This window comes from Pristiophorus japonicus, unplaced genomic scaffold (genome assembly GCF_044704955.1).
Source record: "Pristiophorus japonicus isolate sPriJap1 unplaced genomic scaffold, sPriJap1.hap1 HAP1_SCAFFOLD_1388, whole genome shotgun sequence".
In the NCBI taxonomy this organism is placed as follows: Eukaryota; Metazoa; Chordata; class Chondrichthyes; family Pristiophoridae; genus Pristiophorus; species Pristiophorus japonicus.
In genome coordinates this window covers 40,901-62,924 of record NW_027251059.1, presented here as the reverse complement: position 1 = coordinate 62,924, position 22,024 = coordinate 40,901, and the positions used below count along the sequence as shown (strand labels likewise).

Genomic DNA, 22,024 nt, shown 5'->3' with positions numbered 1-22,024 from the left:
GTAAGTGCCGTTTGATAGCACTGTCGACAACTCCTTCCATCACTTTGCTGATGATTGAGAGCAGACTGATGGGCGGTAATTGGCCGGATTGGATTGTCCTGCTTTCTGTGGACAGGACATACCCGGGCAGTTTTCCACATTGTCGGGTAGATGCCAGTGTTGTAGCTGTACTGGAACGGCTTGGCTAGAGGCACGGCTAGTTCTGGAGCACAAGTCTTCAGCACTACAGCCGGGTTGTTGTCGGGGGCCACAGCCTTTGTTGTCTTTCTCTCTCTCCCTCTCTCTCTCTCCCTCTCCCTCTCTCTCACTCTCTGTCTATCTGTCTCTCTGTCTCTCTCTCTATGTCTCTTCCTCTCTAATTCGGTCTCTCTCTGTCTCTTATTCTCTCTCTCTGTCTCTCTCACACTCTTTCACTCACTCTCACTCTCTCTCACTCACACACACTCTCATTCTCTCTCTCTTTCTCTCTCACACACACACTCTCATTCTCACTCTCACTCTCTGTCTCTCTCTCATTCTCTCTCTCTCACTCTCACTCTCTGTCTCTCTCACTGTCTCATTTTCTCCTCTCTCTCTCTCTGTCTCTGTCTCTGTCTCTCACTCTGTCACACTCTCACTCTCTCATTCTCTGTCTGTCTCTCTCTCTCTCTCTCTGACTCTCTCTCTGTCTCACTCTCTCACTCTCTCTCTCTCTGTCTCTCTGTCTCTCTCACTCTCTCATTCTCTGTCTCTCTCACTCTCTCTCTCTGACTCTCTGTCTCTCTCACTCTCTGACTCTCTGTCTCTCTCACTCTCTCTCTCTGACTCACTCTCTCTCTCTCTCTCTCTCTCACTCTCTGTCTCTCTCACTCTCTCTCTCTGACTCTCTCGCCCTCTCTCTGTCTCTCTGTCTCGATCACACTCTCTCTCTCTCTCTCTCTCTCCAGATTCTGATGGATTCTCGCCCTGGACCGCGTGGACCCGTTGCTCCAGGAACTGCTCGGACTCGCAGTTTCCTAGCGTCAAGAGTCGGAGTCGTTCCTGCCGGATTCACCGTAACTGCAGCGGGGAAACGTTCCAGGAGCGGCCCTGCAACCTGCCCCAGTGCACAAGTAATCAGGGATCGGGGGGAGGGGGGGATCGTGGATCGCAGGTCACTGGAGAGTGAGGGAGCGGCACAGGAACAGGAGGCCCATTCAGCCCCTCGAGCCTGTTACACAGGAACAGGAGGAGGCCATTCAGCCCCTCGAGTCTGTTACACAGGAACAGGAGGAGGCCCATTCAGCCCCTCGAGTCTGTTACACAGGAACAGGAGGAGGCCCATTCAGCCCCTCGAGCCTGTTACACAGGAACAGGAGGAGGCCATTCAGCCCCTCGAGCCTGTTACACAGGAACAGGAGGCCCATTCAGCCCCTCGAGCCTGTTACACAGGAACAGGAGGAGGCCATTCAGCCCCTCGAGCCTGTTACACAGGAACAGGAGGAGGCCCATTCAGCCCCTCGAGCCTGTTACACAGGAACAGGAGGAGGCCCATTCAGCCCCTCGAGTTTGTTACACAGGAACAGGAGGAGGCCATTCAGCCCCTCGAGTCTGTTACACAGGAACAGGAGGAGGCCCATTCAGTCCCTCGAGTTTGTTACACAGGAACAGGAGGAGGCCATTCAGCCCCTCGAGTCTGTTACACAGGAACAGGAGGAGGCCCATTCAGTCCCTCGAGCCTGTTACACAGGAACAGGAGGAGGCCATTCAGCCCCTCGAGCCTGTTACACAGGAACAGGAGGAGACCATTCAGCCCCTCGAGTTTGTTACACAGGAACAGGAGGAGGCCCATTCAGCCCCTCGAGTCTGTTACACAGGAACAGGAGGAGGCCCATTCAGCCCCTCGAGCCTGTTACACAGGAACAGGAGGCCCATTCAGCCCCTCGAGCCTGTTACACAGGAACAGGAGAAGGCCCATTCAGCCCCTCGAGCCTGTTACACAGGAACAGGAGACCCATTCAGCCCCTCGGGCCTGTTACACAGGAACAGGAGGAGGCCCATTCAGCCCCTCGAGCCTGTTACACAGGAACAGGAGGCCATTCAGCCCCTCGAGCCTGTTACACAGGAACAGGAGGAGGCCCTTTCAGCTCCTCGAGCCTGTTACACAGGAACAGGAGGAGGCCCATTCAGCCCCTCGAGCCTGTTACACAGGACCAGGAGGAGGCCCATTCAGCCCCTCGAGCCTGTTACACAGGAACAGGAGGTGACCCGTTCAGCCCCTCGAGCCTGTTACACAGGACCAGGAGGAGGCCCATTCAGCCCCTCGAGCCTGTTACACAGGAACAGGAGGCCCATTCAGCCCCTCGAGCCTGTTACACAGGAACAGGAGGAGGCCCATTCAACCCCTCGAGCCTGTTACACAGGAACAGGAGGAGGCCATTCAGCCCCTCGAGCCTGTTACACAGGAACAGGAGGCCCATTCAGCCCCTCGAGCCTGTAACACAGGAACAGGAGGAGGCCCATTCAGCCCCTCGAGTCTGTTACACAGGAACAGGAGGAGGCCCATTCCGTCCCTCGAGCCTGTTACACAGGAACAGGAGGAGGCCCATTCAGCCCCTCGAGTCTGTTACACAGGAACAGGAGGAGGCCCATTCAGCCCCTCGAGCCTGTTACACAGGAACAGGAGGCCCATTCAGCCCCTCGAGCCTGTTACACAGGAACAGGAGGAGGCCCATTCAGCCCCTCGAGCCTGTTACACAGGAACAGGAGGCCATTCAGCCCCTCGAGCCTGTTACACAGGAACAGGAGGAGGCCCTTTCAGCTCCTCGAGCCTGTTACACAGGAACAGGAGGAGGCCCATTCAGCCCCTCGAGCCTGTTACACAGGACCAGGAGGAGGCCCATTCAGCCCCTCGAGCCTGTTACACAGGAACAGGAGGTGACCCGTTCAGCCCCTCGAGCCTGTTACACAGGACCAGGAGGAGGCCCATTCAGCCCCTCGAGCCTGTTACACAGGAACAGGAGGCCCATTCAGCCCCTCGAGCCTGTTACACAGGAACAGGAGGAGGCCCATTCAGCCCCTCGAGCCTGTTACACAGGAACAGGAGGCCCATTCAGTCCCTCGAGCCTGTTACACAGGAACAGGATGTGACCCGTTCAGCCCCTCGAGCCTGTTACACAGGAACAGGAGGAGGCCATTCAGCCCCTCGAGCCTGTTACACAGGAACAGGAGGAGGCCATTCAGCCCCTCGAGCCTGTTACACAGGAACAGGGGGTGACCCGTTCAGCCCCTCGAGCCTGTTACACAGGAACAGGAGGAGGCCATTCAGCCCCTCGAGCCTGTTACACAGGAACAGGAGGAGGCCCATTCAGCCCCTCGAGCCTGTTACACAGGAACAGGAGGAGGCCCATTCAGCCCCTCGAGTTTGTTACACAGGAACAGGAGGAGGCCATTCAGCCCCTCGAGTCTGTTACACAGGAACAGGAGGAGGCCCATTCAGTCCCTCGAGTTTGTTACACAGGAACAGGAGGAGGCCATTCAGCCCCTCGAGTCTGTTACACAGGAACAGGAGGAGGCCCATTCAGTCCCTCGAGCCTGTTACACAGGAACAGGAGGCCCATTCAGCCCCTCGAGTCTGTTACACAGGAACAGGAGGAGGCCCATTCAGCCCCTCGAGCCTGTTACACAGGAACAGGAGGCCCATTCAGCCCTTCGAGCCTGTTACACAGGAACAGGAGGAGGCCCATTCAGCCCCTCGAGCCTGTTACACAGGAACAGGAGGAGGCCCATTCAGCCCCTCGAGTCTGTTACACAGGAACAGGAGGAGGCCCATTCAGCCCCTCGAGCCTGTTACACAGGAACAGGAGGCCCATTCAGCCCCTCGAGCCTGTTACACAGGACCAGGAGGAGGCCCATTCAGCCCCTCGAGCCTGTTACACAGGAACAGGAGACCCATTCAGCCCCTCGGGCCTGTTACACAGGAACAGGAGGAGGCCCATTCAGCCCCTCGAGCCTGTTACACAGGAACAGGAGGCCATTCAGCCCCTCGAGCCTGTTACACAGGAACAGGAGGAGGCCCTTTCAGCTCCTCGAGCCTGTTACACAGGAACAGGAGGAGGCCCATTCAGCCCCTCGAGCCTGTTACACAGGACCAGGAGGAGGCCCATTCAGCCCCTCGAGCCTGTTACACAGGAACAGGAGGTGACCCGTTCAGCCCCTCGAGCCTGTTACACAGGACCAGGAGGAGGCCCATTCAGCCCCTCGAGCCTGTTACACAGGAACAGGAGGCCCATTCAGCCCCTCGAGCCTGTTACACAGGAACAGGAGGAGGCCCATTCAACCCCTCGAGCCTGTTACACAGGAACAGGAGGAGGCCATTCAGCCCCTCGAGCCTGTTACACAGGAACAGGAGGCCAATTCAGCCCCTCGAGCCTGTTACACAGGAACAGGAGGAGGCCCATTCAGCCCCTCGAGTCTGTTACACAGGAACAGGAGGAGGCCCATTCCGTCCCTCGAGCCTGTTACACAGGAACAGGAGGAGGCCCATTCAGCCCCTCGAGTCTGTTACACAGGAACAGGAGGAGGCCCATTCAGCCCCTCGAGCCTGTTACACAGGAACAGGAGGCCCATTCAGCCCCTCGAGCCTGTTACACAGGAACAGGAGGAGGCCCATTCAGCCCCTCGAGCCTGTTACACAGGAACAGGAGACCCATTCAGCCCCTCGGGCCTGTTACACAGGAACAGGAGGAGGCCCATTCAGCCCCTCAAGCCTGTTACACAGGAACAGGAGGCCCATTCAGCCCCTCGAGCCTGTTACACAGGAACAGGAGGAGGCCCTTTCAGCTCCTCGAGCCTGTTACACAGGAACAGGAGGAGGCCCATTCAGCCCCTCGAGCCTGTTACACAGGAACAGGAGGCCCATTCAGTCCCTCGAGCCTGTTACACAGGAACAGGATGTGACCCGTTCAGCCCCTCGAGCCTGTTACACAGGAACAGGAGGAGGCCATTCAGCCCCTCGAGCCTGTTACACAGGAACAGGAGGAGGCCATTCAGCCCCTCGAGCCTGTTACACAGGAACAGGAGGAGGCCATTCAGCCCCTCGAGCCTGTTACACAGGAACAGGGGGTGACCCGTTCAGCCCCTCGAGCCTGTTACACAGGAACAGGAGGTGACCCGTTCAGCCCCTCGAGCCTGTTACACAGGAACAGGAGGAGGCCATTCAGCCCCTCGAGCCTGTTACACAGGAACAGGAGGAGGCCATTCAGCCCCTCGAGCCTGTTACACAGGAACAGGGGGTGACCCGTTCAGCCCCTCGAGCCTGTTACACAGGAACAGGAGGAGGCACATTCAGCCCCTCGAGCCTGTTACACAGGAACAGGAGGAGGCCATTCAGCCCCTCGAGCCTGTTACACAGGAACAGGAGGGGGCCATTCAGCCCCTCGAGCCTGTTACACAGGAACAGGAGGAGGCCCATTCAGCCCCTCGAGCCTGTTACACAGGAACAGGAGGAGGCCATTCAGCCCCTCGAGCCTGTTACACAGGAACAGGGGGTGACCCGTTCAGCCCCTCGAGCCTGTTACACAGGAACAGGAGGTGACCCGTTCAGCCCCTCGAGCCTGTTACACAGGAACAGGAGGAGGCCCATTCAGCCCCTCGAGCCTGTTACACAGGAACAGGAGGTGACCCGTTCAGCCCCTCGAGCCTGTTACACAGGAACAGGGGGTGACCCGTTCAGCCCCTCGAGCCTGTTACACAGGAACAGGGGGTGACCCGTTCAGCCCTCCAGTCTGTTTAGGCAATCACTTCGATCACGGCTGATCACATTGGGAATTCTGAAGTGGATTACTTTCTGACTTTCCCATTGCAGATGAGACGGAATGTTCCGGAGAGAATTGTACGTGGAACTGCAGCTGGAACGTGTGGTCGGAGTGGAGCGAGTGTTCGCGGTGGTGTGGAGTTGGTCAGCAGCATCGTCTCCGGACATACAACACCCCACAGCCGGGCGGCCAGTGGTGTGAGGGAATCCTCACCGGCAATCTGCACATACGCTTCTGTAACATAAAGGCTTGCAAAGGTGAGAGGTCACGGCGAGGGGGGAGGTCACAGGGAGGGGGGAGGTCACAGGGAGGGGAGAGGTCACAGGGAGGGGGGAGGTCACAGGGAGGGGGGAGGTCACAGGGAGGGGGGAGGTCACAGGGAGGGGGGGAGGTCACAGGGAGGGGGGGAGGTCACAGGGAGGGGGGGAGGTCACAGGGAGGGTGAGGTCACAGGGAGGGGAGAGGTCACAGGGAGGGGGGAGGTCACAGGGAGGGGGGGAGGTCACAGGGAGGGGGGAGGTCACAGGGAGGGTGAGGTCACAGGGAGGGTGAGGTCACAGGGAGGGAGAGGTCACAGGGAGGGGTAAGGTCACAGGGAGGGGGAGGTCACAGGGAGGGGGAGGTCACAGGGAGGGGGGAGGTCACAGGGAGGGGGGAGGTCACAGGGAGGGGAGAGGTCACAGGGAGGGGGGAGGTCACAGGGAGGGTGAGGTCACAGGGAGGGTGAGGTCACAGGGAGTGGGGAGGTCACAGGGAGGGGGGAGGTCACAGGGAGGGGAGAGGTCACAGGGAGGGGAGAGGTCACAGGGAGGGGTGAGGTCACGGAGGGGCGAGGTCACAGGGAGGGGCGAGGTCACAGGCAGGGGGGAGGTCACAGGGAGGGAGAGGTCACAGGGAGGGGGGAGGTCACAGGGAGGGGAGAGGTCACAGGGAGGGGAGAGGTCACAGGGAGGGTGAGGTCACAGGGAGGGGGAGGTCACAGGGAGGGGGAGGTCACAGGGAGGGGGAGGTCACAGGGAGGGGGGAGGTCACAGGGAGGGGGGAGGTCACAGGGAGGGGGGAGGTCACAGGGAGGGGAGAGGTCACAGGGAGGGGGGAGGTCACAGGGAGGGTGAGGTCACAGGGAGGGTGAGGTCACAGGGAGTGGGGAGGTCACAGGGAGGGGGGAGGTCACAGGGAGGGGAGAGGTCACAGGGAGGGGAGAGGTCACAGGGAGGGGTGAGGTCACGGAGGGGCGAGGTCACAGGGAGGGGCGAGGTCACAGGCAGGGGGGAGGTCACAGGGAGGGAGAGGTCACAGGGAGGTGGGAGGTCACAGGGAGGGGAGAGGTCACAGGGAGGGGAGAGGTCACAGGGAGGGTGAGGTCACAGGGAGGGGGGAGGTCACAGGGAGGGTGAGGTCACAGGGAGGGGGGAGGTCACAGGGAGGGGGGAGGTCACAGGGAGGGGTGAGGTCACAGGGAAGGGAGTGGTCACAGGGAGGGGGAGGTCACAGGGAGGGGAGAGGTCACAGGGAGGGGAGAGGTCACAAGGAGGGGAGAGGTCACAGGGAGGGGCGAGGTCACAGGGAGGGGAGAGGTCACAGGGACGGGAGAGGTGACAGGGAGGGTGAGGTGATCTGGAGCGGCGAGGTCACGGAGGGATTTGAAAATAAGGATGAGAATTTTGAAATCAAGGCGTTGCTTAGTGGGAGCAAATGTAGGTCAGTGAGCACAGTGGGTGATGGGTGAGTGGGACTGGGTGTGAGATAGGACACAGGTCAGTGAGCACAGGGGGTGATGGGTGAGTGGCACTGGGTGTGAGTTAGGACACGGGGTCAGTGAGCACAGGGGGTGATGGGTGAGTGGGACTGGGTGTGAGTTAGGACACAGGTCAGTGAGCACAGGGGGTGATGGGTGAGTGGGACTGGGTGTGAGATAGGACACAGGTCAGTGAGCACAGGGGGTGATGGGTGAGTGGGACTGGGTGTGAGTTAGGACACGGGGTCAGTGAGCACAGGGGTGATGGGTGAGTGGGACTGGGTGTGAGTTAGGACACGGGGTCAGTGAGCACAGGGGGTGATGGGTGAGTGGGACTGGGTGTGAGTTAGGACACAGGTCAGTGAGCACAGGGGGTGATGGGTGAGTGGGACTGGGTGTGAGTTAGGACACGGGGTCAGTGAGCACAGGGGGTGATGGGTGAGTGGGACTGGGTGTGAGTTAGGACACGGGGTCAGTGAGCACAGGGGGTGATGGGTGAGTGGGACTGGGTGTGAGTTAGGACACGGGGCACGGGGTGATGGATGAGTGGGACTCGGTGCGAGTTAGGACACGGGGCAGCGAGCACAGGGGGTGATGGGTGAGTGGGACTGGGTGTGAGTTAGGACACAGGTCAGTGAGCACAGGGGGTGATGGGTGAGTGGGACTAGGTGTGAGTTAGGACACAGGGCAGTGAGCACAGGGGGTGATGGGTGAGTGGGACTGGGTGTGAGTTAGGACACGGGTCAGTGAGCACAGGGGGTGATGGGTGAGTGGGACTAGGTGTGAGTTAGGACACAGGGCAGTGAGCACAGGGGGTGATGGGTGAGTGGGACTGGGTGTGAGTTAGGACACGGGTCAGTGAGCACAGGGGGTGATGGGTGAGTGGGACTGGGTGTGAGTTAGGACACGGGGCAGTGAGCACAGGGGGTGATGGGTGAGTGGGACTGGGTGTGAGTTAGGACACGGGGTCAGTGAGCACAGGGGGTGATGGGTGAGTGGGACTGGGTGTGAGTTAGGACACGGGGTCAGTGAGCACAGGGGGTGATGGGTGAGTGGGACTGGGTGTGAGTTAGGACACGGGGCACGGGGTGGTGGGTGAGTAGGACTCGGTGCGAGTTAGGACACGGGGCAGCGAGCACAGGGGGTGATGGGTGAGTGGGACTGGGTGTGAGTTAGGACACAGGTCAGTGAGCACAGGGGGTGATGGGTGAGTGGGACTGGGTGTGAGTTAGGACACGGGTCAGTGAGCACAGGGGGTGATGGGTGAGTGGGACTGGGTGTGAGTTAGGACACGGGGTCAGTGAGCACAGCGGGTGATGGGTGAGTGGGACTGGATGTGAGATAGGACACACGGTCAGTGAGCACAGGGGGTGATGGGTGAGTGGGACTGGGTGTGAGTTAGGACACGGGGCAGTGAGCACAGGGGGTGATGGGTGAGTGGGACTGGGGGTGAGTTAGGACACGGGGGCAGTGAGCACAGGAGGTGATGGGTGAGCGGGACTGGGTGTGAGATAGGACATGGGGGCAGTGAGCACAGAGGGTGATGGGTGAGTGGGACTGGGTGTGAGTTAGGACACGGGTCAGTGAGCACGGGGTGATGGGTGAGTGGGACTGGGTGTGAGTTAGGACACGGGTCAGTGAGCACAGGGGGTGATGGGTGAGTGGGACTGGGTGTGAGTTAGGACACGGGGCAGTGAGCACAGGGGGTGATGGGTGAGTGGGACTGGGTGTGAGTTAGGACACGGGTCAGTGAGCACAGGGGGTGATGGGTGAGTGGGACTGGGTGTGAGTTAGGACACGGGGCAGTGAGCACAGGGGGTGATGGGTGAGTGGGACTGGGTGTGAGTTAGGACACGGGGTCAGTGAGCACAGGGGGTGATGGGTGAGTGGGACTGGGTGTGAGTTAGGACACGGGGTCAGTGAGCACAGGGGGTGATGGGTGAGTGGGACTGGGTGTGAGTTAGGACACGGGGCACGGGGTGGTGGGTGAGTAGGACTCGGTGCGAGTTAGGACACGGGGCAGCGAGCACAGGGGGTGATGGGTGAGTGGGACTGGGTGTGAGTTAGGACACAGGTCAGTGAGCACAGGGGGTGATGGGTGAGTGGGACTGGGTGTGAGTTAGGACACGGGTCAGTGAGCACAGGGGGTGATGGGTGAGTGGGACTGGGTGTGAGTTAGGACACGGGGTCAGTGAGCACAGCGGGTGATGGGTGAGTGGGACTGGATGTGAGATAGGACACACGGTCAGTGAGCACAGGGGGTGATGGGTGAGTGGGACTGGGTGTGAGTTAGGACACTGGTCAGTGAGCACAGGGGGTGATGGGTGAGTGGGACTGGGTGTGAGTTAGGACACGGGGCAGTGAGCACAGGGGGTGATGGGTGAGTGGGACTGGGGGTGAGTTAGGACACGGGGGCAGTGAGCACAGGAGGTGATGGGTGAGCGGGACTGGGTGTGAGATAGGACATGGGGGCAGTGAGCACAGAGGGTGATGGGTGAGTGGGACTGGGTGTGAGTTAGGACACGGGTCAGTGAGCACGGGGTGATGGGTGAGTGGGACTGGGTGTGAGTTAGGACACGGGTCAGTGAGCACAGGGGGTGATGGGTGAGTGGGACTGGGTGTGAGTTAGGACACGGGGCAGTGAGCACAGGGGGTGATGGGTGAGTGGGACTGGGTGTGAGTTAGGACACGGGTCAGTGAGCACAGGGGGTGATGGGTGAGTGGGACTGGGTGTGAGTTAGGACACGGGGCAGTGAGCACAGGGGGTGATGGGTGAGTGGGACTGGGTGTGAGTTAGGACACGGGGTCAGTGAGCACAGGGGGTGATGGGTGAGTGGGACTGGGTGTGAGTTAGGACACGGGGTCAGTGAGCACAGGGGGTGATGGGTGAGTGGGACTGGGTGTGAGTTAGGACACGGGGCACGGGGTGGTGGGTGAGTAGGACTCGGTGCGAGTTAGGACACGGGGCAGCGAGCACAGGGGGTGATGGGTGAGTGGGACTGGGTGTGAGTTAGGACACAGGTCAGTGAGCACAGGGGGTGATGGGTGAGTGGGACTGGGTGTGAGTTAGGACACGGGTCAGTGAGCACAGGGGGTGATGGGTGAGTGGGACTGGGTGTGAGTTAGGACACGGGGTCAGTGAGCACAGCGGGTGATGGGTGAGTGGGACTGGATGTGAGATAGGACACACGGTCAGTGAGCACAGGGGGTGATGGGTGAGTGGGACTGGGTGTGAGTTAGGACACTGGTCAGTGAGCACAGGGGGTGATGGGTGAGTGGGACTGGGTGTGAGTTAGGACACGGGGCAGTGAGCACAGGGGGTGATGGGTGAGTGGGACTGGGGGTGAGTTAGGACACGGGGGCAGTGAGCACAGGAGGTGATGGGTGAGCGGGACTGGGTGTGAGATAGGACATGGGGGCAGTGAGCACAGAGGGTGATGGGTGAGTGGGACTGGGTGTGAGTTAGGACACGGGTCAGTGAGCACGGGGTGATGGGTGAGTGGGACTGGGTGTGAGTTAGGACACGGGTCAGTGAGCACAGGGGGTGATGGGTGAGCGGAACTGGGTGTGAGTTAGGACACGGGGCACAGGGGGTGATGGGTGAGTGGGACTGGGTGTGAGATAGGACACGGGGGCAGTGAGCACAGGAGGTGATGGGTGAGCGGGACTGGGTGTGAGTTAGGACACGGGGGCAGTGAGCACAGGGGGTGATGGGTGAGTGGGACTGGGTGTGAGTTAGGACACGGGGGCAGTGAGCACAGGAGGTGATGGGTGAGCGGGACTGGGTGTGAGTTAGGACACGGGGTCAGTGAGCACAGTGGGTGATGGGTGAGTGGGACTGGGTGTGAGTTAGGACACGGGTCAGTGAGCACAGGGGGTGATGGGTGAGTGGGACTGGGTGTGAGTTAGGACACGGGTCAGTGAGCACAGGGGGTGATGGGTCAGTGAGCACAGGGGGTGATGGGTGAGTGGGACTGGGTGTGAGTTAGGACACGGGTCAGTGAGCACAGGGGGTGATGGGTGAGCGGGACTGGGTGTTAGTTAGGACACGGGGCACAGGGGGTGATGGGTGAGTGGGAGTTGGTGCGAGTTAGGACACGGGACACGGGTGATGGGTGAGTGAGACTGGGTGCGAGTTAGGACACGGGTCAGTGAGTTTTGGATCACCTCTAGGGTACTTAGGGCAGAATGTGGGAGGCCAGCCAGGAATAGTGAAGTCTGGAGATAACAAAGGCACGGATGAGGGTTTCAGCAGCGGATGAGCTGAGGCAGGGACGGTGACTGGTGATGTTACGGAGCTGGAAATAGATGGTCCTCGTTATGCTGCGGATTGAGGCCAGAAGCTCATTTCAGGGTCAAATATGACCCCGAGGTTGGGAACAGTGAGGTTCAGCCTCAGACAGAAGTTGGAGAGAGGGATGGAGTCGGTGGCCGGGGAATGGAGTTTGTGGCGCGGACTGAAAACAATGGGACAGGTCTTCCCAATATTCAATGGGAGAAAATTTCTGCTCATCCAGAACTGGATGTGGGACAAGCAGTCGGACAATTTAGAGACCGTGAGGGGTGGAGAGAAGTGGGGGTGAGGTAGAGCTGGGTGTCTCAGCGTACATGTGGGAACTGACGCTGTGTTTCTGGATGATGTCACCGAGGGGCAATATTTAGATGAGAAATAGGAGGGGGGCAGGGACAGATCCTGGGGGGACACCAGAGATAACGATGGGGGAGCTGATACACACGCTCAGATCGAGGGGTACAGACACACGTCCATTTCCCCAGGGTGCCCTTGAAACCGAGTCAATCATAACATCTACTTGGAGTGAGATAAACTGCTGAATAGGAACGTTAGCGGTCTCGGGGAAAGGGGAGTAGAGGAGATTAGATATCGATGGGGTCAGAGGGATCACCAAGGGTCAGTGTGAGGTCAGAGGGGTCACCAAGGGTCAGTGTGGAGCGAGGGGTCACCAAGGGTCAGTGTGGGGTCAGAGGGGTCACCATTGGTCAGAGGGGTCACCATTGGTCAGTGTGGAGCGAGGGGTCACCAAGGGTCAGTGTGAGGTCAGAGGGGTCACCAAGGGTCAGTGTGGAGCGAGGGGTCACCAAGGGTCAATGTGGGGTCAGAGGGGTCACCATTGGTCAGTGTGGGGTCAGAGGGGTCACCATTGGTCAGTGTGGGGTCAAGGGGGTCACCATTGGTCAGTGTGAGGTCAGAGGGGTCACCAAGGGTCAGTGTGAGGTCAGAGGGGTCACCAAGGGTCAGTGCAGAGTGAGGGGTCACAAAGGGTCAGTGTGGGGTCAGAGGGGTCACCAAGGATCAGTGTGTAGTGAGGGGTCACCAAGGGTCAGTGTGGGGTCAGAGGGGTCACCAAGGGTCAGTGCAGAGTGAGGGGTCACCAAGGGTCAGTGTGGGGTCAGAGGGGTCACCAAGGATCAGTGTGGGGTCAGAGGGGTCACCAAGGGTCAGTGTGGAGCAAGGGGTGACCAAGGGTCAGTGTGGGGTCAGAGGGGCCACCAAGGGTCAGTGTGGACAGAGTGAGGTACCCAAGGGTCAGAGGGGTCACCAATGGTCAGTGTGGAGCAAGGGGTCACCAAGGGTCAGTGTGGGGTCAGAGGGCTCGCCAAGGGTCAGTGTGGGGTCAGAGGGCTTGCCAAGGGTCAGTGTGGAGTGAGGGGGTCACCAAGGGTCAGTGTGGACAGAGCAAGGCCACCAAGGGTCCGTGTGGAGCGAGGGGTCACCAAAGGTCAGTGTAGAGTGAGGGGTCACCAAGGGTCAGTGTGGTGTCAGAGGGGTCATCAAGGGCCAGTGTGGAGTCAGGGGATCACCGATGGTCAGTCAGGGGTCACCAATGGTTACTGTAGGGTCAGTATGGGGTCAGAGGGTCACCGAAGGTCAGTGTGGGGTCAGAGGGGTCACCAAGGGTCAGTGTGGGGTCAGAGGATCACCAAAGGTCAGTGTGCGGTCAGACGGGTCACCAAGGATCAGTGTGGGGTCAGAGGGGTCACCCATGGTCTGTAACCTCTGTCTCTCTTGGTTGGTCAGTGAATGGTGGTTGGTCCAGTTGGAGTCCTTGGTCAAAGTGCGACCGGTCGTGTGGAGGTGGAAAGTCGCTGCGGATACGGTCCTGTACTGACCCACCCCCAAAGAATGGAGGCAAGCGCTGCACCGGAGAACGATTCAAAGCCATGCTGTGTAACGTCCAGCCCTGCGGTGAGCACGACAGAGGGACACCGCAGACCGCGCGGGGAGTGTTTGGTGATTGGACGGTTGGCTGGTTTAGGAGCTGGTGTGGGTCGGCCAGTGGTTTAGGGCAGTTTAGGCTAATGGTGGACTAGACTGTGTTGGTGAGTGTGGGTTGGGGTGTGTGATTGCTGTGTTGGTGTGGTGGTCGGGGAGTTGAGCAATGTTGATGGGTGTGGGGAGGGTGAGGGGTCGGTAAGTTTAGGTGCTTGTGTCTCGGAACTGATGGTTGGGTCTGGGAGGGGTGATGGTTGGGTCCGGGGTGTGATGGTTGGGTCTGGGAGGTGATGGTTGGGACTGGGAGGTGATGGTTGGGTCTGGGAGGAGTTGGTTGGGTCTGGGAGGTGATGGTTGGGTCTGGGAGGAGCTGGTTGGGTCTGGGAGGAGCTGGTTGGGTCTGGGAGGAGATGGTTGGGTCCGGGGTGTGATGGTTGGGTCTGGGAGGAGCTGGTTGGGTCTGGGAGGAGTTGGTTGGGTCTGGGAGGTGATGGTTGGGTCTGGGAGGAGCTGGTTGGGTCTGGGAGGAGCTGGTTGGGTCTGGGAGGAGATGGTTGGGTCTGGGAGGAGATGGTTGGGTCTGGTAGGAGATGGTTGGGTCTGGGAGATTATGGTTGGGTCTGGGAGATTATGGTTGGGTCTGGGAGGAGATGGTTGGGTCTGGGAGGAGTTGGTTGGGTCTGGGAGGTGATGGTTGGGTCTGGGAGATTATGGTTGGGTCTGGGAGGAGATGGTTGGGTCTGGGAGATTATGGTTGGGTCTGGAAGGAGATGGTTGGGTCTGGGAGATTATGGTTGGGACTGGGAGGAGATGGTTGGGTCTGGGAGATTATGGTTGGGTCTGGGAGGAGATGGTTGGGTCTGGGAGCCGATGGCTGGGTCTGGGAGATTAAGGTTGGGTCTGGGAGGAGATGGTTGGGTCCGGGGTGTGATGGTTGGGTGTGGGAGGAGATGGTTGGGTCTGGGAGGAGCTGGTTGGGTCTGGGAGGAGCTGGTTGGGTCTGGGAGGAGATGGTTAGGTCCGGGGTGTGATGGTTGGGTCCGGGGTGTGATGGTTGGGTCTGGGAGGAGATGGTTGGGTCTGGGAGGAGATGGTTGGGTCTGGGAGGAGATGGTTGGGTCTGGGAGGAGATGGTTGGGTCTGGGAGGAGATGGTTGGGTCTGGGAGGAGCTGGTTGGGTCTGGGAGGAGCTGGTTGGGTCTGGGAGGAGCTGGTTGGGTCTGGGAGGAGCTGGTTGGGTCTGGGAGGAGCTGGTTGGGTCTGGGATGAGATGGTTGGGTCTGGGAGGAGATGGTTTGGTCTGGGAAGAGATGGTTGGGTCTGGGAGGAGATGGTTGGGTCTGGGAGGAGATGGTTGGGTCTGGGAGATTATGGTTGGGACTGGGAGGAGATGGTTGGGCCTGGGAGATTATGGTTGGGTCTGGGAGATTATGGTTGGGTCTGGGAGGAGATGGTTGGGTCTGGGAGCTGATGGTTGGGTCTGGGAGATTATGGTTGGGTCTGGGATGAGATGGTTGGGTCCGGGGTGTGATGGTTGGGTCTGGGAGGAGATGGTTGGGTCTGGGAGGAGATGGTTGGGTCTGGGAGGAGATGGTTGGGTCTGGGAGGAGATGGTTGGGTCTGGGAGGAGCTGGTTGGGTCTGGGAGGAGCTGGTTGGGTCTGGGATAAGATGGTTGGGTCTGCGAGGAGATGGTTGGGTCTGGGAAGAGATGGTTGGGTCTGGGAGGAGATGGTTGGGTCTGGGAGGAGATGGTTGGGTCTGGGAGGAGATGGTTGGGTCTGGGAGGAGATGGTTGGGTCTGAGAGGAGATGGTTGGGTCTGGGAGATTATGGTTGGGACTGGGAGGAGATGGTTGGGTCTGGGAGATTATGGTTGGGTCTGGGAGATTATGGTTGGGTCTGGGAGATTATGGTTGGGTCTGGGAGATTATGGTTGGGTCTGGGAGGAGATGGTTGGGTCTGGGAGATTGTAGTTGGGTCTGGGAGGAGATGGTTGGGTCCGGGGTGTGATGGTTGTGTCTGGGAGGAGCTGGTTGGGTCTGGGAGGAGATGGTTGGGTCTGGGAGGAGATGGTTGGGTCTGGGAGGAGATGGTTGGGTCTGGAAGGAGATGGTTGGGTCTGGGAGGAGATGGCTGGGTCTGGGAGGAGCTGGTTGGGTATGGGAGATTATGGTTGGGTCTGGGAGATTATGGTTGGGTCTGGGAGGAGATGGTTGGGTCTGGGAGGAGATGGTTGGGTCTGGGAGATTATGGTTGGGTCTGGAAGGAGATGGTTGGGTCTGGGAGATTATGGTTGGGACTGGGAGGAGATGGTTGGGTCTGGGAGATTATGGTTGGGTCTGGGAGGAGATGGTTGGGTCTGGGAGCCGATGGTTGGGTCTGGGAGATTATGGTTGGGTCTGGGAGGAGATGGTTGGGTCCGGGGTGTGATGGTTGGGTGTGGGAGGAGATGGTTGGGTCTGGGAGGAGCTGGTTGGGTCTGGGAGGAGCTGGTTGGGTCTGGGAGGAGTTGGTTGGGTCCGGGGTGTGATGGTTGGGTCTGGGAGGAGATGGTTGGGTCTGGGAGGAGATGGTTGGGTCTGGGAGGAGATGGTTGGGTCTGGGAGGAGATGGTTGGGTCTGGGAGGAGCTGGTTGGGTCTGGGAGGAGCTGGTTGGGTCTGGGAGGAGCTGGTTGGGTCTGGGAGGAGCTGGTTGGGTCTGGGAGGAGCTGGTTGGGTCTGGGATGAGATGGTTGGGTCTGGGAGGAGATGGTTTGGTCTGGGAAGAGATGGTTGGGTCTGGGAGGAGATGGTTGGGTCTGGGAGGAGATGGTTGGGTCTGGGAGATTATGGTTGGGACTGGGAGGAGATGGTTGGGCCTGGGAGATTATGGTTGGGTCTGGGAGATTATGGTTGGGTCTGGGAGGAGATGGTTGGGTCTGGGAGCCGATGGTTGGGTCTGGGAGATTATGGTTGGGTCTGGGATGAGATGGTTGGGTCCGGGGTGTGATGGTTGGGTCTGGGAGGAGATGGTTGGGTCTGGGAGGAGATGGTTGGGTCTGGGAGGAGATGGTTGGGTCTGGGAGGAGATGGTTGGGTCTGGGAGGAGCTGGTTGGGTCTGGGAGGAGCTGGTTGGGTCTGGGATAAGATGGTTGGGTCTGCGAGGAGATGGTTGGGTCTGGGAAGAGATGGTTGGGTCTGGGAGGAGATGGTTGGGTCTGGGAGGAGATGGTTGGGTCTGGGAGGAGATGGTTGGGTCTGGGAGGAGATGGTTGGGTCTGAGAGGAGATGGTTGGGTCTGGGAGATTATGGTTGGGACTGGGAGGAGATGGTTGGGTCTGGGAGATTATGGTTGGGTCTGGGAGATTATGGTTGGGTCTGGGAGATTATGGTTGGGTCTGGGAGGAGATGGTTGGGTCTGGGAGATTGTAGTTGGGTCTGGGAGGAGATGGTTGGGTCCGGGGTGTGATGGTTGTGTCTGGGAGGAGCTGGTTGGGTCTGGGAGGAGATGGTTGGGTCTGGGAGGAGATGGTTGGGTCTGGGAGGAGATGGTTGGGTCTGGAAGGAGATGGTTGGGTCTGGGAGGAGATGGTTGGGTCTGGGAGGAGCTGGTTGGGTCTGGGAGGAGCTGGTTGGTTCTGGGAGGAGATGGTTGGGTCTGGGAGAAGATGGTTGGGTCTGGGAGGAGCTGGTTGGGTCTGGGAGGAGATGGTTGGGTCTGGGAGGAGATGGTTGGGTCTGGGAGGAGCTGGTTGGGTCTGGGAGGAGCTGGTTGGTTCTGGGAGGAGATGGTTGGGTCTGGGAGAAGATGGTTGGGTCTGGGAGGAGATGGTTGGGTCTGGGAGGAGATGGTTGGGTCTGGGCGGAGATGGTTGGAGATGGTTGGATCTGGGAGGAGATGGTTGGGTCTGGGAGGAGCTGGTTGGTTCTGGGAGGAGATGGTTGGGTCTGGGAGATTATGGTTGGGTCTGGGATGAGATGGTTGGGTCTGGGAGATTATGTTTGGGTCTGGGATGAGATGGTTGGGTCTGAGAGGAGATGGTTGGGTCTGGGAGATTATGGTTGGGTCTGGGAGGAGATGGTTGGGTCTTTGAGGAGATGGTTGGGTCTGGGAGGAGATAGTTGGGTCTGGGAGGAGCTGGTTGGGTCTGGGAGGAGCTGGTTGGGTCTGGGAGGAGATGGTTGGGTCTGGGAGGAGATGGTTGGGTCTGGGAGTAGATGGTTGGGTCTGGGGAGGTGATGGGATCTTTGAGTGTTGTTGAACACGATCATTGATTCTCATCGCCATGTTTCCGCCTTTTGTTTTCTCACAGGTGCCGACGGCTGCCCTGTTGGTCAGGAGTATGTAGGTTGTGCCAACAAATGTCCCCGAGCCTGCATTGATTTCCAGAGTGGAATAGTCTGTTCTGACAGTGGATTGTGTGAAGCTGGCTGTCGTTGTCCTGATGGTGAGTGAATGCTCAAGTATCACAGCGCTCTTGAGAGACAGGCTGGAGGCTCAAACACGGGATTGTACATACACAGGCTCAAACACGGGATTGTACATACACAGGCTCAAACACAGGATTGTGCATATACAGGCCCAAACACAGGATTGTAAATACAAAGCCCCAAACACGGGATTGTACCTGCACAAGCCCAAACACGGGATTGTACATACACCGTCTCAAACACGGGATTGTACATACACCGTCTCAAACACGGGATTTTATATACACAGGCTCAAACACGGGATTGTACATGCACAGGCCCAAACACGGGATTGTGCATGCACAGGCCCAAACATGGGATTGTACATACACAGCCCCAAACACGGGATTATACATACACTGGCTCAAACACGAGATTGTCCATACACCGGCTCAAACACGGGATTGTACATACCCACAAGCCCAAACACGGGATTGTACAGACATCGACCCAAACACAGGAATACTGAAACATTCTACCCTCCACCCTATCCGGAGCCATGTGCTCTCCTGGGAGAGGCAAAAACCAGATAAAAACCCAGGCTAATTGGGGGGAAAAAATCTGGGAAAATTCCTCTCCGACCCATCCAGGCGATCGACACTAGTCCAGGAGATCACCCTGGCCGTATTCTATTCCCTGCAGTGCTTACCATTATATCTGCACCGGCCAACAAAAGGTCATCCAGTCTAATCCCAATGACCAGCTCTAGGTCTGTAACCCTGCAGGTTACTGCACTTTAAGTGACCATCCAACCATCTCTTAAAAGTGGTGAGGGTTTCTGCATCCACCACTCTTCCAGGCAGCGAGTTCCAGATCCCCAAAACCCTCTGCGTAAAGAAGCCCCCCTCAAATCCCCTCTAAACCTTCCACCAACCACCTTAAAACTATGCCCCCTCGTAATAGACCCCTCCACCAATGGAAATAGACCCTTACTATCCACTATGTCCAGGCCCCTCAATATATTGTACACCTCGATGAGGTCTCCTCTCAACCTCCTCTGTTCCAATGAGAACAAACCCAGCCTATCCAATCTGTCCTCATAGAAACATAGAAAATAGGTGCAGGAGTAGGCTATTCAGCCCTTCGAGCCTGCATCACCATTCAATAAGATCATGGCTGGACATGCAACCTCAGTACCCCTTTCCTGCTTTCTCTCCATACCCCTTGATCCCTTTAGCTGTAAGGGCCATATCTAACTCCCTCTTGAATATATCCAACAAACTGGCCTCAACAACTCTCTGTGGTAGAGAATTCCACAGGTTCACCACTCTCTGGGTGAAGAAGTTTCTCCTCATCTCGGTCCTAAATGGCCTACCCCTTATCCTTAGACTGTGTCCCCGGTTCTGGACTTCTCCAACATCGGGAACATTCTTCCTGCATCTAACCTGTCCTGTCCCGTCAGAATTTTATATGTTTCTATGAGATCCCCTCTCATCCTTCTAAACTCCAGTGAATATAAGCCCAGTCGATCCAGTCTTTCTTCATATGTCAGTCCTGCCATCCCGGGAATCAGTCTGGTGAACCTTCACTGTACTCCCTCAATAGCAAGAACGTCCTTCCTCAGATTAGGAGACCAAAACTGAACACAATATTCCAGGTGAGGCCTCACTAAGGCCCTGAACAACTGCAGTAAGACCTCCCTGCTCCTATACTCAAATCCCCTCGCTATGAAGGCCAACATACCATTTGCCTTCTTCACCGCCTGCTGTACCTGCATGCCAACTTTCAATGACTGATGTACCATGACACCCAGGTCTCGTTGCACCTCCCCTTTTCCTAATCTGTCACCATTCAGATAATATTCTGCCTTCCTGTTTTTGCCCCCAAAGTGGATAACCTCACATTTATCCACATTATACTGCATCTGCCATGCATTTGCCCACTCACCTAACCTATCCAAGTCACCCTGCAGCCTCCTCACAGCTCACATTGACACCCAGCTTAGTGTCATCTGCAAACTTGGAGATATTACACTCAATTCCTTCATCCAAATCATTAATGTATATTGTAAATAGCTGGGGTCCCAGCACTGAGCCCTGCGGTACCCCACTAGTCACTGCCTGCCATTCTGAAAAGGACCCGTTTATCCCGACTCTCTGCTTCCTGTCTGTCAACCAGTTCTCTATCCACGTCAGTACATTACCCCCAATACCATGTGCTTTAATTTTGAACACCAATCTCTTGTGTGGGACCTTGACAAAAGCCTTTAGAAAGTCCAAATACACCACACCCACTGGTTCTCCCTTGTCCACTCTACTAGTTACATCCTCAAAAAATTCCAGAAGATTTGTCAAGCATGATTTCCCTTTCATAAATCCATGCTGACTTGGATCGATCCTGTCACTGCTTTCCAAATGCGCTGCTATTACATCTTTAATAATTGATTCCAACATTTTACCCACTACTGATGTCAGGCTAACCGGTCTATAATTACCCGTTTTCTCTCTCCCTCCTTTTTTAAAAAGTGGTGTTACATTAGTTACCTTCCAGTCCATAGGAACTGATCCAGAGTCGATAGAATGTTGGAAAATGATCACCAATGCATCCACTATTTCTAGGGCCAATCCTTAAATACTCTGGGTTGCAGACTATCAAACCTTTGGGATTTATCGGCCTTCAATCCCATCAATTTCCCTAATACAATTTCCTGACTAATAAGGATTTCCTTCAGTTCCTCTTTCTCTCTAGGCCCTCGGTCCCCTAGTATTTCTGGAAGTTTATTTATGTCTTCCTTCGTGAAGACAGAACCAAAGTATTTATTCAATTTGTCTGCCATTTCCTTGTTCCCCATTATAAATTCACCTGAGTCCAACTGCAAGGGACCTACATTTGTCTTCACTAATCTTTTTCTCTTCACATATCGATAGAAGCTTTTGCAGTCAGTTTTTATGTTCCCTACAAGCTTCCTCTCATACTCTATTTCCCCCTCCTAATTAAACCCTCTGTCCTCCTCTGCTGAATTATAAATTTCTCCCAGTCCTCAGGTTACGACGGGGAGGGAGTGAAGGTGTCACTATACAGGGCTCGGGTCAGACGCCGTGTGGAGTCACTGCGCTCAGTCCTGGGCCCCGTCCCTCGAGGAAGATATATCGGCCTCGGAGGGGACCAGCGCAGAGTCCCCAGAATGGTACTGGGGCTAAAAGGGTTAAATCCCTAGGACAGGCTGCACAGACTGGGCCTGTGTTCCCTCGAGTGTCGAAGGTTAAAGGGCGATCTGATCGAGGTGTTTAAGGTGATTGAAGGGTTCGATGGGGTGGATCGAGAGAAACTCTTCCCTCTGGTGGGGAGCCCAGAACAAGGGGGGCATCACCTTACAATCAGAGCCAGGCCGGTCAGGGTGATGTCAGGAAGTACACCACCCAGCGGGCAGTGGGAACCGGGAACTCCCCCCAAACCGTTGTTGAGGCCGGGGGTCAGCTGAAGATTTGACGCCATGCTCTGGTGTTTGCAGGTTACCTCGAGCAGGATGGAGCCTGTGTGGCTCCCTGGCAGTGCCAATGTACCGATACTCTTGGGCAGAGCTGGGCACCAGGGAGCAGGCGGCAGGTCGAATGCAGCAACTGCACGTGTGCCGAGGGTCGTATTACCTGCTCGAACAGCACCTGCCCGATCTCCGACTGCGCCTGGAGTCAGTGGTCTACCTGGTCACCCTGCAGCATCAGCTGTGGGACTGGCACCCGATCCCGCTTCAGGTGAGGCACCCCGGGGTGGGGGGGGTACTGGCACCCGATCCCGCTTCAGGTCAGGCACCCCGGGGTGGGGGGATACTGGCACCCGATCCCGCTTCAGGTCAGGCACCCCGGGGTGGGGGGGTACTGGCACCCGATC

General features: G+C 57.6%; 1 protein-coding gene across 1 annotated transcript in view; it reads left to right on the top strand.

The window, feature by feature from the left end:
• Window positions 1–972: 972 nt before the first annotated feature.
• Window positions 973–22,024, top strand: part of LOC139242611 (SCO-spondin-like) — a gene marked incomplete at both ends in the record, with an annotated part of 61,661 nt that continues 40,609 nt past the window's right edge. The window contains 5 exons of the mRNA XM_070870439.1: window positions 973–1,091; window positions 5,825–6,031; window positions 13,550–13,717; window positions 18,040–18,174; window positions 21,648–21,888. Of these exons, the coding sequence (XP_070726540.1) occupies window positions 973–1,091; window positions 5,825–6,031; window positions 13,550–13,717; window positions 18,040–18,174; window positions 21,648–21,888 (870 nt within the window). The remainder of the gene's footprint in view (window positions 1,092–5,824; window positions 6,032–13,549; window positions 13,718–18,039; window positions 18,175–21,647; window positions 21,889–22,024) is intronic.